The 17,399-nt window shown below is 27.1% G+C and overlaps 1 protein-coding gene across 7 annotated transcripts in view; it reads left to right on the top strand.

Annotated features, from left to right (window-relative positions):
• The window catches only part of LOC112683962 (CUGBP Elav-like family member 1-A), a 69,227-nt gene that overhangs the window by 50,021 nt on the left and 1,807 nt on the right, over positions 1-17,399 (top strand). For 3 of the 7 annotated variants that reach the window (XM_025555238.1, XM_025555233.1, XM_025555236.1), the window contains 6 exons: positions 95-166; positions 5,578-5,607; positions 10,022-10,060; positions 10,192-10,212; positions 10,575-10,736; positions 17,085-17,258. In XM_025555238.1, coding sequence (XP_025411023.1) covers positions 95-166; positions 5,578-5,607; positions 10,022-10,060; positions 10,192-10,212; positions 10,575-10,736; positions 17,085-17,258 — 498 coding nt within the window. The remainder of the gene's footprint in view (positions 1-94; positions 167-5,577; positions 5,608-10,021; positions 10,061-10,191; positions 10,213-10,574; positions 10,737-17,084; positions 17,259-17,399) is intronic. The other 4 variants (XM_025555234.1, XM_025555232.1, XM_025555237.1 and 1 more) reach the window with 4 other exon arrangements.

Below are 17,399 nucleotides of genomic sequence, written 5' to 3'. Positions count from 1 at the left end.
TGTGTGTGTGTGTGTGTGTGTGTGTGTGTGTGTGTGTGTGTGTGTGTTTATATAAACACTGTTTATATATATATATATTATTTATGTTTTTCAGTTGTAAACTCTGTGAACATGCAGAATCTAGTCACGTTGGCTGCGATGGGTGCGAATTCCGTCTCGCCGACAGGTAAATACGAATAATATTGTTTTAATACATTTTTTTCTTTTAAGCTTTCTCGATCATAAGGTCCCACGTACCGATCCTTCATGAAATTATCTGATAAGGTTGGTTCTTTAGTAGATATAGGTTCATAATTTTAACAATTGTAATTGGTATCTTCTGTGAATAAGAATGTTATTACTACGGAATTTCTCATGATTGGAATTAATTATTTATTTACTATTAAAATAAATGTAAATAATTTATGACATTTTGAAATGCAATCCTTTAAGGAAGGGAAATATTTCATACCAAATAAATAACTATAAAATATTAAATTTATATATAAAAACTTTAATAATTATAATTGTATTCTACAAACCATGGTACTACACATTCTGAGATTTTCTAGGTTATATTAATTTACATTGAGATTTTTTAATAATATATGTAGCTAAAATACCATGAATAAGTAACTATTTAACTTTAAAAGAAATCTTGAAAAATATGTTGGTTTCTAATTGGTTACAACTTCAAATGATCTTAAATTAATATTGTTCTAAGTAAAATTATTAATTTAATGTTGTGTCGAATATCTTTTATTGTACAAGCATGCGTATCATTTTCATTCTACAATTAAAAAAAAATATAAAAATATGATAATTTGTTGTTTTCTCCAATATAAATTTTATAGAATAAATATACTTTACAAATAACAGATAATTTTTGTCACCATTATTTGCAGTATTTGTACAGGGTATTTTATGTTGCTATATGCAAGTTTTACTCATTGGTGTAAAACAATAAAATAAAATTTCAATAAAATGAGAAACTCGGAATCCTTTTTTAGGAGTTATTTTCAATAATCGTGTTTTTGATTTTAGTAACTCTCTAAAGTATATTAGGTTGAAATATCTGGATTAAATCTAATATATCATTTCAATTTTATTTACGTTTTTTTTTTCGACTATTTTTAGTTTTTAACACTCATTGTCCTTTCTTTGGGTTCGATTTAAAGTTTGTAGTGTAAAAAAAAATGAACTTAGATTTATTTTATTAATTTACAAAATTTATTAAATAAACTTAAATTAACTTCAATTGGTCGGATTCAATAAAATAGTAAACTATAATTGATGATTTAACCATCAAAAAAATTATAGAATAATAATAAAATACTATAATCTAAATATTACTATACAAATTGTACTAATGTACTATAATTAGGGCTAGGAAAATGAAGCACTAAAAACCTACAATAAAGGAATTAAAAAATTGCCAATAATGCTACAAAAAAAAGCATTTAACCAGGAAAATGCAACTAAAAAAGACTTAAACATTTTTAAGTTTAGCTGAAAAATATTTTTTAATATCAAAAAATAATTAATTAAACACATTTTTATATGTTCACACCAATTAATTCTTAGAACAACTAAGTACAATTTATAAATATTGAAAAAAATAAATTAAAAACTGTTTTATTATATTTTAGGTACCTGTTTATTATATAAATATTAAAAAAGACTATATGATATTTTAAATTTCTTTGATATTTTGTAATATTTTGAAAACAATTCTGTATTCAACACCTTTATTCTAAAACAAAAATGAATTTAAAAAATTATTATAAAAAACTTCAAATTTTAAATATTATTTAATGTTAATAGATACATACTATTCAATTACATTTCTATTGTTGCATTGTACTATTAGGGACTCTTTCAAATTTTCAAATATAAATGATCCGCAATTATCAGTGAGCAAAGTTTTGTATGAAGAAAATGATCTCTCCACGTCCACGGATGTTAATCGGAGCAAATCTCAAATATGTCATATCATCGAGATTTAAATCTTCTGGCAGTTCCAATTTTGACACTTCTTCGCCGTTCAACATTTTTGAGACTGTACATATTGACTTAAATCCAGTATTCTTTTCTAAAACTGTCTTCAACTTTAACTGTATAGCCTTACCAATTTTCTTTTGCGCTTTATCAATTGTATTTTAGACATCCAATACAATTTAATTGACTCGGATAGAGGACAACTGGTTTTTTCAAGACGCAAAATAGCACTTGCCAATGCACTACAATTTGATTTTATGTATGTCAAATTACATTCCAGATTAGGTTCTTTTATCAAATCATGAACTTTTTTTATTGAAATAGCATCATCTTCGTCCAATTCCATAATGACACGTTTAATTAAAGAAAAATGATCACAATAATAAATCGCTGCATTGATCCATGTTCCCCACCTTGTGAGTATGGGCTCTGGAGGTAAAGGCATATTTGGTGCAATACTTCGAAAAATTTGTACTCGAGAAGGAGCTTTTAAAAATTTTTTTTTCATATTTGAAATCAGCTTGTCAACTTTTGGAAACTAATCTAATTTCCTCGCATACTCGATGCAATGCATGAGCTACCCTAGTAATGTGTTCCATTATAGGATTAAATATTTTAATAGTTTTACCAGCCTTTACCATATATGGTGCGGCATCCGATAAAAATAACAAAATATTCTCATACCTAATCCCTTCAGGCCATAAAATTAAAAGCGACTTATCAAATAATCGACTTATCGTCGCGTAGTTAGCTTTATCTAATACTTCCGAATTCAAAATAAATATTTTACCTGGGCTATCAATTTTTAAGGTGCCTATTATTACGTTTGCTACATAACGATCAGCTACATCTGTCGTCTCGTCGATCGATACCCATATTTTCTTTTCAGATGCATATGCTCTTATATTATTAATTGTTTCTGTGTAGCATTCTGTAACATATTTCTTACGCAATGTTGATTGATCTGGTATGATTTTATTTGTATATTTCTCAAGAAATTTTCGAAATGACGGTTGAGATAGTTTGTAAAGTGGTATATTTGAACATAATAGGGCCTTGCATAGATCGTAGTTAAATGTTGATGCTGTCGATGGGCCGTTTAATAAAGTCTGAGTAGTAGATATTTTTGGTTGATTTCTGTTTTCTACACCCATCATATGTTTATCACGTGTAACATGTTGAGAAACATTAAATTTTTTTTCACTTGACACTTTTATGTCACAAATTTTGCAGTAAAGTATTGTCCCATCAGTGGTAAAAATGTTGTCACCAAATTCGCGCACATATGCACGTAAACGACAAGCCAACGATTGTTTAGGTTAAAGCATTTTAAGTTTTAAATCAATTCAAACACAAACTAGGTAGGTATAACACTATAACACCACACGCGATTACAGGAATAAACGATTAACGACTTGTCGGCATAACATATTGTCGATTACTGATATCGTGGTTCCGCGAGTCGCGACAATACTCCGTACGCTAGCACTCGAATATAAACCCCCATAGAAATTCCTATAGTTAGGAAATGCTAAATAATATTATTGTAAATTTAGACATAGTAAACAAGTCAATAAATATCGTTCTCATTGCGTCTGAAGTCCAGACATAATATAATGACGGTATTACAGACGTCGTATTACGTAGCTACTACTCCCCGCTCGGTAATCAGTAATCACAAAATCTAAGAATCTATTTTTAGAAATATTTTCCGATAAGGCGATAATATTTCACTACGAATTCACAAAGTATATATAATTATAAAATTAAAATAAATGAAAAAGTAATAATTTAAATAAATATGTACGTAAATGTTAAATATGCGTATAATTAACAAAAACCAATTAAAAAGCTAATAAATTGACAAAAAAGTACCAATAGAGCATTTATTTACGAATATCACAAGAAATAGCAAAAAAAGCAAAAACAAAATTGCACATTTGAACTCTGTGATGAATGAATCGAATTTTGTTTTTGATTAGCTATGTCCTGGAGTACTATAAAAGAAAATGCAAATGCTACAAAATCCTAGCCCTAACTATAATACATACAAATCCCTTTTTTCCGTTTTAACATCCTATTAATTAATCCAGAATCATTCCATTATTTTTATTAAGATGACCTATGTATATAAGCTGCATATTTCCAAAATGATATTAATTAAGGTAAAAACACTAGGTTATAGTGATGTTAGCATTTGTTTACATATTTAGTATATTAAGGACATAAATTAAATTTTAATTAGTTTTTCCTTCTTCATAAAAAATGCTGACTATGCTACTAGTATTATATTTAATGTCTTAAATTATTTGAAATTATTTTATCATTAAATTGAAAAATTAAATTTAGTTTACAGATATAAATTAGTTAAAATCAATGCTCGAATAGTTTAATGATTAGAAACAGAAATGTATGTTGAAATACATTTCCATTTACTAAATATATTTTATGAATGTTTATATAACATATTTATGTCTTATTTATTTTATCTTTTAAAATCCTTCTTTGTCGTATGATCTTGTTTCAGTCAATCAAAATTATACTTCTTATTTTAATTAATTAGAAATGCAATTTTACTACGGATATTTTTCCTGAAAGTTTCGTTTGTAGACGGTAAGTTTATGAAAAAACCAAAGTTAAGAGAGTATGGAATAATAACTGGTACACAATATGCACCCTGTTCAAAGACCATTTTATACATCGTCACCTTTGTTACACGATATTTTTTTCACCTTGTTTTTAAATAAAACTTATGTGTACACTGATTTATCATATCTAAGCCATTGTGTTTCCTCTGCTTCCCTCAGATACCCTCCAAGTACGAAAATTCCATGATCTGATTTTATCCCTATCCTTAGGTCCTGTACTTCTAATCTTTGGCTTAGACACTGGGTCTCTCTCCCTCCTTACTTCGCCACCTGGTACAGAAAGATATCTCCAACCATTCCAACACTACCATGGTTTCATAACATCGATCTTTCTCGAAAATGCATAACATCGTTCTCTCGTCTCCGGTTTGGTCATACACGACTTCTTTCTCATTCCTTTAAACTGTCATTGAACGATTCCTCTCTCTGTACACTACACAATGACCCTATGGTCTGTGATATTAATTATCTACTTTTCATCTGTCCCAGCTTATCAACACATCGTGACCACCTATTATCTATTTTGAATACCTCCAACATCACTTTCGACCTAATAAGTATACATTCAAACCAACAAAAAAACATCATAATAAATATAATATCTTTCTTTAACCATTCAGGCTTTTTAATCTAATCTTATGTACTGTTTCTATGGTAATTGTAAACTGTAATTGTATTTTTAATTGTAATTGTTGAAACTAATTGTACTCACAAAGTTTAAAAAAAAAAAAAAAAAAAACATTGTGTTTAATTTTAAATATAGTGATCTCCCAATGGGAAAAATATTTTACCTTATAATTAATATAGTCTTATTATTTTTATAATATTATATTGATTCTTTATTTTGATCGAGAAAGCTTAGTTCTTATTTTTATTAAAATTGATAACTCCTAATAAATTCTCAACAGCAACCCAAGAAATAATAATTATATAAACATATTTCTTATTTTAGGGTCCAGTTCGTCTAGCCTAAGTAGTTCAGGTTTGTTTATTTTTACAGGAATACTATATTTATGTATTGTTTTGAATTTGTATTTGGTTAACCCAGTTTTATGCGTGTATATGTCACCGGTAATATGGATAATTCGGGTATTATGCAAATTGCTGACCCATTTTAGGCAATGTAAATAAAACATATGATTTTCAATGTTATTTTACATATAACGTAGGTATTTTATAAAATACCTAGGCATTATGCAAAATGCCAATTTTTTTAAAAAAAAATGTTGAAGTTTGTTATCAAAATTTGACTTCATATAAATCGTATCCATAGTTGCAACATCATAACGAGACACGAAAATAGCAAGAAAAATGACGATATTGTAATAAAATTATTAGTACTTTCAATATTGTACTTCAGATTTATTATTATAGTAATAAAAGAATCTTATTCTTTATTGCGTTAAATCGCGCACGAACATTTATGATAAACGGTAAGTAAAGTCGTTGGTAATAGGTGATGCCAAATTTTGTTTATTTTCATCATATTGCCTACTCCACATTTGGCATTATACATAATATCTAGGCAAAGCTCGTATTATGTATATTGCCGAGTGATTTTTGGCATTTTATATAATGCCTAGGCATTTTGCAAAAAACCAGATTATCCATATTGCCGATAACATATATATACATATTTAATATTTATATCGTAATATAATTTTGCTTGATGTATTAGTACAATTGCATGACTTTTTTTTTGGGCCAAAAAAAATACTGTCACCATATTTGACGATCATAATTTCATAGATTCGTACTTATAGAAATACATATTTTAGTTATACATATATTATAAAATTTTATATAGTTTTAATAATAAAATATTTATTTTTTAATTTTACTTCTCATTAATTCTATTTTTTTTTTTTATTACTATATTACAATGTATTCTGGACAAAACCAAGATGTTTATTTTTCTATTTCAAGTTCCTATTCACTTAACATGCATTTGCTTAGTCAAATAATTGTTTATATTTCCATTCATTAAATTTCTTTATAAATTGTCAATAATTATAAAAGTATGTTTAATACAGAAAACGTAAATGAATCACACAAATGATCGATCATCTTCTTTTGAACTGGGTGGAAACATTGCGGAAGCAGGAACAACCCAGTCGACGGTTAAATGCAAAAAAAAGTCTTATTTGAAAAATATGATGAATGCACTCGATTAACGATTTTTACGTTATATTTTCTTATATTATCTAAATATTGGAGGTTTCATAAAATCTGAAATTGTACTTAAATCAAAAAACTAATTGTAATCTTATAAATTCAAACGTCATCAAAAACTATTTTTCAATTTATAGTGAAAATAACTAATTTATTTACTTAATGGTACATATATAAATTAATAATTTGAATCTTATATTTTGCGCGTTTCCTATGTATATTATGTTGTTTTTCTATTGAATAGTTTGTCAAAAATATTGTCTATTACATTTTAACTTTCACTATTTTTAATTTTCAGTAAAAAAACAAACATTTTTTAATATTATTTTTATTGGTATGTTCAGTGAACATTAAAACAATTTTTCAAGTAATTTATATAACTCCAGAAAATCTATAGAACACAAAAAAAAAAAAAAATGATTTTATTACAAATATATTCTACATCTTTATTCTAAAAGTAATACGTAATATACCATATTTATAATTGTATAGTTATTTCCTCTTATTATGATTTTTTTTCTTTTTACACTAGTTAAATTGACTTAGTTTAAACGCAATTTACATATATGTATACGATTCAATAATTTCTGAAAAGTATTTCCAAATTATTTCAACAAGTCCTTATATTTGTTATTTTTAACTGTTAAATATTTAATATCTTAAATGTTAGTAGTTTATATGAATATTGAAGTTTTAAATACATGATAGAATACTGAAAGAAAAAACATGAATATTTATATTTGTATCTGTAACCTAACATTCTAGTGACACAATCATTATAAGTCAGTTATGTATTAGCTTTTGGTTATTTTATTTTACTTTTTAAAGCTAGTTATTGCTTGTTCTAATATCCCAAACGTCAGAGGAACCATATTTTGAGTAATAATTATTATATTATACTTCTGTCAAGTATTAAGTTATGTAAAATTAAACTCTTTGGGGGAGGACCACCTCTATAAAGCGGGAATTTAGAAAAAAATATCGAAATTATTCAAATATTTATTAAAATTTTTATTATTGAATATAATTAAACATGTAATATATTTATAAATAAGTTGTTATTAATTTTCTATTCTTTTTATTTTTAATTTATATTAATAAGTATCGTACATGGGTAAACTTTTAATTACTTAAAAATGATTATTAAGTATAATTAACTTACATTTATTATGACATAAAACACATCACTGTTTATGATAATTTATTTTTAAATATTTATTTATGTTAAAATCTCTATTAAAAACCTCAATATTGATCAAGAGCTACAAGTGCTTCTCTTACATAATGTAGACAAACTAATCTAACGTGATTGATTATATGTGTATTTTACAAATTATAAACGGTTTTATTTACCAAAAGTATCTTTTTGTTTGCTTGGAATTCTGAGAATGCGTTTCAGCAAGAATTTTTTTTTATTTTGTTGGCATAATTCAACAATTCTTCAACAAGTAAAATGATAAATACGATAAGTAGTACTTATCGTATAAATTATAAATAAATAAATACAATAAAAAAATAAATAATAATATCAATAATATAAATAATTTATAAATTTTACTCATGTACACATACACGAATAAAATTTATATTTTTTTCACACAATATTATTAACATTTATTGTAAACTGTTGAACAAATCGTTATCTTATTTGATAAGACAAAATCAAAACGAGGGATCTTAACAGGTGGTTTTTACATTGACTAGTATAAAAAATGTTTGGAGATTGACGAAAAACAGCATCTTAAGCTAGTTTTACTGTAACTTAAATTGTTATATCAAATTATTTTGATGGTTGTATATTTTTTCGCCCAAAGAAATAATATTCATACTAAACAAGAAAATATTTTGGTTACCACTATATTTTTTTTTATTGAATTTGTATTTATAGTTAGTAATAAATTATAACTCGAATATACTTGACTAACTTGTATAATATATTGGCACGAGCAAACGACTGCAGTATATCATTTTATCTCGTATTGTAACCGTATATTCAACTCAATTATCGATTATAACTTGGGTAATCTGATTTATCGGAGAGATTACGGTGTATAATTTAATTTAGATTCTGAAGTTTCTGCCACTTTTAACTGGAATGCATTTTGTTTTGTTTTTTTTATTACTGGACAGTGGTGACCAAAATTGTTTTTGTTTACTTTTTTTAATATTTCTTTGAGCGAAAACCAAAAAGTCGATTTTGGGCGAAAACAGATGTGCGCATTTTGACTACCATCAATTTTTTTGTTTTTCCTTTGAATCAAATTCATAATATTATTTTTGTGCGCGCATATCAAATAATTGGTTGTAATTAAATAATTAATTTGTTTATTTATACATTTTTTCGTAACTCCTAACATTTAAAACCAGGGTTGGAACGTATAATACTGTATGTTATAAGACATATAGTATAAAACATATTTGTATAGTTGTTTTACCGTAGAAAAAGGAAATATTAACTATAAATAAACAATTGTGGTGCTATTAATATATTATTAATAATTAATTGTAATGGATTAATAATCTTATCGCAGTTGTATTTAGATATAGTAAAATCATTGTATTTGTGATATATATATTATTAGATTATATACGACAAATTGAAGTATTTTATGTTAATATTAATATTTTGGTTTAAGTAATTAGCAACATTTAAATTTTACTTTAGAATATTAATATGATAATGTATTATATTTTTGGTGTAGCCTATATTATTATTTTTTACTTGGATAGATATTCAGATACCTATTTGAAATATTAAGAAAAGAAAATTTTAAACAAAACTATAATTATACTAAGTATGAAAATTAATAACCTAACTTAATATCTGAAACAAGAGTGAATTTTAAAAATAAAACATTTATGTTTTAGTCATTTTATGCGTTTCATACGTGGGAAGTGTATGGGTAACATATAAAAACTTTAATACGCATATATTACCAACCCTGCTTAAAACAATATTAAATTTCGGTTTTCTAACAACTCTTTTGTTAAATAATTCCAATTTTTATTTGTTTTTCTGTATTCTTCATGTTTGAAAATAATTTATTTAAAAATACAATTATTAAATTTTTTTAAGCATGCTTATAAATTACATAATTTTATATTTGTGTGAAATTAACAGTTTTTTTATCTGAAGTTTTAGTACGATTTAGTGTTATAATAACGCCCTATTTTATCACCTATATATTTGAAGTGTTTTTAAAACAAACGATTTTCTGTTTCAGCTTTATCGAGTTTGTCTCCAACGTCTGCCGCTGCTGCAGGTTAGTAAATTATTATCTATTAGGTTTTTACCTATGGACCTACTATTATTATTTTACATTTTAACCCTCGCATTTTGTGTTTCGTTGTATGTTTTTTTTTTCATATTTGATTCCATACTTTTATTTTCTAGTTTTATTTGGGAAAAATGCTGGTAAGTGGTTTTAGAATGTGTGTGAGAGTGTGTGCGTATGTGTGAACGCACTGAAAATTTTGTTTTTCCAATTTTTTTTTTTTAATTTAATTTTATTATAGATTGTATTACAATACGCTATCCTTATTTATGAATGATATAATATACTTAAAATTCATCCGAAGTATGTATGGCTATGTGTATTTTCTTCCTTCCGAGTTCTGCGTGTTTCGCTTTATAGACGTTTTCCTTCATACACAAGTATTATAATTATTAACGTATTATACACTTTTTCTAGATTTTAAAACTTTAACATACAATGAAGTATTAATCACTTATACTATTTAATGTTATATATTTATATTTATTTTTGATATGTTTAGGTCTTTTAACGGGCACCAACGGCGGCACTAATGGTACTTATGGATCATCGTTGAACGCGCTTGGTCTCACATTAGCCGACTTGAACTCCAACCAATTCGCTATGCCTCAATCGCCACCGGCTAGTTCGCCGTTGTACTTTTTGAACAATAATAACAACAGCCGTGAGTAGAAAATCAAAAAATATTGATGAAACCCCATCCGACTGCATAAAAATTAATTATTATGGTCATGCATTGGAGGTAAAATTTTAGAAAACGTAACTAGAAAATCCATTGCTTATTAAATAAATATAATTATAACTTTACGCAAGTATTAATAAAATAAAATAAAACAATGAGGTACTTACTAAATTAGTTGTGCCTACTCTTTAAAGTTAATTAATGTTTTTAATATATTTATATTCAATATAAATTATCATATAAGTAAAAAATGAAAAGTAAATTAAAACAATTTCAAACTTATGTTAGAATAATGTTTATAAAATCATGCATTCCCAATTAAAGTATTTATATAATGTAAATTTTCAAGACTTATCAAATTAATAGTTATTAAATTGGAACGTGTACTTGACTTAATAAAAATTTTCGAGTCGAGTTCGAGTACTTGACTTAAATCAAGTATTTAATTTCACTCGACTTGAATCAAGAACTTTAATTTTAATTCTTTATTGGAAAATAAATGTTAAAACTATAAATAAATAGGAGTCAAATATTTTCTATAGAAAATACCAGTATAGTTGATAATTTAGATTTATATCTATATATTGTTAGTGTTTAGATATTTTATTATAATGATTAAAGGGTTGATTTTCATGTTCCAAAAAATTGTAATATATGCTTTATATAAGTTTAAAATATTCTCGATAAAACGTCATTATATGTATAAAAAAATGTAAAAACATCAAAATTGATGTAAAATTTATTTAGTTTTATTTATTTAAATTTGCATTGCATTGAACAAACATTGTTTTTAAAATATTTTGGAAGTTTTAGATTAATATGACGTTATACACTCGTTTCTTGTCGTCTAAAAACATTTATTCAGAGAATTTGGGTTATAGCTATGCTACAAAAATCAAATTTCAGCCACTTGTCGATAGCAATTTTATCTGTGATCCTGTGTTGCATAATAATATTATATTATACATATAATATTGTATTAATAGACTGATATCTATTTTAACTATATCGATAACATTTTTCGGTAAAGACACAATTTCAAAAATAGCAATGAAATAAACAATAATTGCATGTATAATATGCAGTCTAATCTAAAGATACTAAATATACATAATTATGCACTAGTAAATTATAGGTAAATATGCTATGAAAGAAAAATGGATCGAAATTGGAAATATGTGCAACATAAAAACTGTTATATTTTATAGGTCACAAAATAAATTTCTATCCTACTCTGCAACTTTCATTAGTTTTAGAAAAAAAATATCCTAATGCATGAACCTCCGCCCTTTAATTATGATAGTAACATTTGATACAGATTGATAATCATGATTTTTTTTCTTGAGTTTAGAACTTGATTCAATGTGTAAAAGCCATACTCGTTCGATTTAATGATTTTACGTACTTCTATTAAAATACTAAAACAATAATAATAATTATTTACGAGGTTTTAATACATGTAGTAATGGTGAGTTTTATTGGGGGCTGGTATCGAATTGGTTCCCACCCCACATGCTGAAATAGTTTTCGTTTGAAAAAGGTATTTTATTAAGTTAAACCGAATTGGTTCCCATTTAATTTTAGATGGCCGTTCTATGATGAGTTCTTCACATTTTCGTTTTAATGATTTTGTCAATTGTTGTCGCACAATTATACCATCATCTTCTCTTTCGTAGTTATAGTTAAGACTTATTCATATAAATAATCTCCATTCAATTTCACATAAGCTATATATTTTCGTTTAATATATATCCACCTTTGCATATTCTATCATATCCTCTGCAAGGTTCTTTTGAAGACCTATCTTGTAATTGTCAATAACAAACAACTTAGTTCCCTTTTCACTAAACATAAACTCCTAATAACAAAATATTATAAAACAAATATTAATTAAAATACAATCGATGTTTAAATGAAAATAAATTTATTTGTATGATGGTGTATTATTCGAGACTGTACAGTGTTTACTAACATTTTTTTTTATGTAGGCACAACAATAAAGATAATTGGCATAATAATAAATTACATATTAAATATTAAATTAAATAGTACAATTTTGCTACTTTTAGGAAGCTGAAGATATTCGTTGGGTCAGGACACATTCTTGAGGTTATCGGATAAATCGAGGTTGGTTTTGATGTCTCTTTAGTTTCGACAGTGACATATTATATGTTTGACCGTGATAGTTTCTCCGCATGTAGAAAATTGGTCAGGTTCAGTTTAGATCATTAGATGTTGATGGGTCAACCGTGTAACCTATTCGTAATTTATTAATAGATTAGCTAACCTTTCTATCTTCTGAGCAAAAAAAAAGTCGGTCATAGTGGTTTTTATTTCGTTCAGCTTTGTCTGTAGATGTGACCACTTGAGTTGCCATTGGTTTAGAATTAAATGGTCGATATAAAATGTAATATCTTGGATATTGGATACATGGAGTTGATTTGTGTCGGGAGATAAGATAGCAATTTGGCTATAGTAGATTGCAAAGGTTCCTGTGGCTAACCTTAAGCCGGAATTGTAAACTGTTTCGATCGTGTTTATGTACTTTGATTTAGCGTTTCTAAAGAGATAAAAGCCGTATTCTAGCTTGGATATTATGAGTGATTGTATTGCATACTTTAAGAAGTTCTTTTATATGTTTACTCCTAGAGTTTTAGTTGTCGAATATGATTCCTAGGATTTTGATCTTTTCGGTAGTTGAAATTGGAAAGTTATCTATTTTTATTTCTAGAGTTTGGGATGATATACGTCTGGAATAAACTATGCACTGTAATTTTGGAGCGGAAAAACTATATCTAGTAATGGCAGACCATTTGACTAATGTTGATATTGGGTCTTATAAGGCTGGTCGTACTACCAAAATTTTTGTGTTTTCCCCCTCGGCACCATATGGTTAAGTCATCAACAAAGATAGTGTAATTTACCGGGAATTAAATTTTTTTGCAGATTTCATTTATGGATATGAGAATAAGATTAACTGAGATGGTAGTGCCTTAAAGGACTCCGTTTTCTTGATTAAAGATTGAGAAAAAATGATAGTTGGTTTTAACTTGAAATGTTCTATCGGTTAAGAAATGCTTGATGAAGTTAAGCATATTACCGTTACAACGAATATTTTGTGGTTTTTTTTTATTATACGTGGGCGCCAGGTAGTAAATGTTTTTGTTATGTCTAGGCAACTAGACCCAAGATTATTTTGGATCCTAGAGTTTTAATCGTAATCTCTTGTATGTCACGGACACTGTTGTTATGTGCTTCGATGATACCAAAAACCATTTGTATGGGAAGGTATTCTTTAGAGAAACCATCTCAACCATGTATCAATGATCTTTTCGAGAAATTGCACATTGTATTTAAGAAATATATTAGCCTGTACCCTTCTGTGGTAAATTTGTCCTTTCCTGGTTTTAAAATTGGGATGTTAAAGAAAAAGTATTTTCAAGGTTTAGGAATTTGTCGGCTGTTCTTAATTTTGTTGAACAAATGAAAGATAAATTAAATTGGTGGTGAAGGAAGAATATGTATAAAATAGGAATTTGGAATTTCATCCGGGCCTAGTGAGAAACTGAAATTTTAAAACAGCTCAATTTAGTTCTGTTAAATTTATTGGCATGTTGAGATATTGTTGATCTTGGTCTGTCGGGTTGATGTTGGATTAAAATTGGACGTGTTTGTTGATATTTTTCCTGTATAGAAATGTTTTTTCGTATTTGTTGTCTTAACTATTCATATAGAAATGGCTTTCTAGCAGATTAGCGACTTCGGTTGGATTGTTATGTAGTGTTTTGTCATTAATGATATGTATTTGTTTTTCTTTACTGTAGCTTCGTAGAGAACGTATTTTACTCCTGACCGAACTGGGGTCGTTTTTGGGTCCTATAGTTACAGTAAATGTTTTCTAAAAGTTTCTTTACATTGTTTTACAAGGTATCGATTTTCGGCTCAGAGTTGTTTAAGATTAATGTGGTCATTGATTTTACCGTTTTTTTTTTTTAAATAATTGTAATGCATTTATTTTTATTTTTGATAGATTATTTTATTTCGGATTTCCCCCAAGGAACTTTTACTTTTTTTCAAGACATTTCTTTTACTGATACAAATTTTGGCCACGTTTATAAATTCCGTTATGTGGGTAACATCGATATCTATCAGACCATCTAAAGGAAGAAAGTCGGTATTTATATATGAGTTTACAAGTTGCAAGAAAAGGTTCCAGTTCGGGTTTTTGAATTTCCATCTAGGTGAATTATTATTGTTATAACAATACAACGATATAAGTGCGTATATTTCACTTGTTATCTTAATCAATGGGAAATTAATGGATTATCAGTGATAATTTGCTAAACCTCAAATATAACCGGTGGAGTATGATTGCATGCGTTTTATCTTTTTGGGTATACAAGTACGATTGCGCTTGGTGCCGGAACAATAATAGATATGATTTTGACCCTTCAAAAACGTTGGACTGCGCGTGAAATTAGAAGCAGCGTTGCCAAATTTCTATTAGAAATAATATAAATATACTAAGATAATTATTTTTAATGTAATGCATTTCTAATAATTTATTTGCTATAATTTCATATAGATAGCTATTCTAATGGATTATTTTATACATTTTGAATAGAAAATTTCCAAAAAAAAATGATGAAGAATGACTGATTTCATTTATATGTGAAATATATTATTTACTCGCTTAGCGAGGTTTTAGCTTCACATACAAAGCATAATTCCATTGGCGATAAGTATCAAGGTTTGAACAATGATTAGCTTAGGTTTAGACTATTATTCCCCTTAGGGCGAAGCCCCATCCTTACGAAAATTAGCACTCAAGTTAACGAGTAGAACCGATAGGCTTGTAAATGTATTACTGCTACGTATGACAGCAGCAGGTTAAGGTAAAAATTGGTAATTAGTGCAATCGATATGTCTCCATAAAACTATCTGACCTAAATTATAACCAATTACTGTGATAGGAAGTAGATAGTTGTTAGGTATCGGCAATAATGGTCACAAGCCGTGTGAATATTTACCCTGTATGTAGTGTATATTTGGCAAAGTTGCATGGAAGTCAGCACTCGCAATCGTACACCTAAAAAGGTACCGGCAGATAAAGACCGCGCTCAATCGTATCTATTGCCATTTTATTACATTTATACTATTGAGTGTAGGTACATTTATATTTAATACTATCCAATTTATATTTAGTACCGATTATGTTTGTTCTACCAACAATTATTGAAAATTAAAAATTAAAACTGTAACGATTTGACCTGAAAACAAACCGAAACCAATTCGGTTCAACCTAAATAAAATATAATTTTTAAACGGGAATCAATTCTGCCAAATGAGAACTTATTCGGTTTCTCCCTTATTGGGTTTTAATAAATTTTAGATTAACTGGGTATACTTACACTTTAATTAAAATAAAGTGTTTATTAATTTAAATTAAAGTGTATTAATCGGTAAGTCTAGTTATTTTACCTTAGTATATTTTTTTTTTTTTACAATATATTGTTTTAAAGAAATCTTTTGATTTTAAACCGTGGTAAGATCAATATTGATTTTATAAGTAATTTTTTTGTGATATTCAACCAAGGTTAATATTTAATTTATCTAAATTATGACCAAATGTGCTTTTTCCCACGAAACAATCCATTTAAGTTTACAGTTTGGTAAATAGAGAGTGGTATGAATAGTTATAATTTATTTAAAAATAAAATAATAAAATAAAATATAGTGTGTGTTACTTAGGTCTGACGCATTTACAAAGCCAAATTAAATTTAATAGTTAGGTATTAAAAAATAATCTGCCCATTCTATTAAACAAAGTTAAATTCCGAAAGTCGTTGAAAAAAATGAAGTTTACACTATGTTTGTTGCATAAACACTTAAATTACACAATGCCATTTTTTTTGTTGAACTTATTGTGTTCATAAATATGCATGTGTCAATTAATTATATTTAATAATTATAATTATAGACGATAAATAAGAATTTCATCTCCTCGCTTTCTTGCATACTTTTAGTACCTTATCATATTTACTTGGCTGTTAAAATTATCGCTTTGCTTTATTTTTTTTTTTATTGTACCCAAGTATTTAATTTTTTTTTTCTTCTGCTTGACCGGCTTCATTATGAAATGAACATTGCGCTTTTTACAATTATTTAAAATAGTGCATATTAATATGTCCACGAACGTTATAACTTTTTAAGCTGGCTCTTCGGTTCCCTTACATTTTTATTTTTATATAAACATTATGTGCTATTAATATTGTGTTTGTACTGTATCGTTTGTTTTGTACTATGTTGTTGCTTAATTATTTTGTTTAGCGACTAAAGTGTCCGGTAAGCAGCTTGAAGGTCCGGAAGGTGCCAATCTGTTTATATACCACCTCCCCCAGGATTTCGCTGATTCTGATCTCGTTGCCATGTTCTTACCATTCGGTAATGTTATATCGGCAAAAGTTTACATTGATAAAGAAACCAAACTGTCCAAATGTTTCGGTAAGTCACTCAGGCGCGCATATACAAAGAAATGGTGAAAACACCTGGTTGATGGTTATATACCTCTACTTTTTATAAAAAAAACAATATTTATATTTTTATCGATTCGTATTTAACGTTTATTACAAGTGTGTTGATATT

Source organism: Sipha flava, unplaced genomic scaffold (genome assembly GCF_003268045.1).
Source record: "Sipha flava isolate LNK unplaced genomic scaffold, YSA_version1 237_pilon_pilon, whole genome shotgun sequence".
Taxonomy (NCBI): domain Eukaryota; kingdom Metazoa; phylum Arthropoda; class Insecta; order Hemiptera; family Aphididae; genus Sipha; species Sipha flava.
This window is presented reverse-complemented; position numbering and strand designations above follow the sequence as displayed.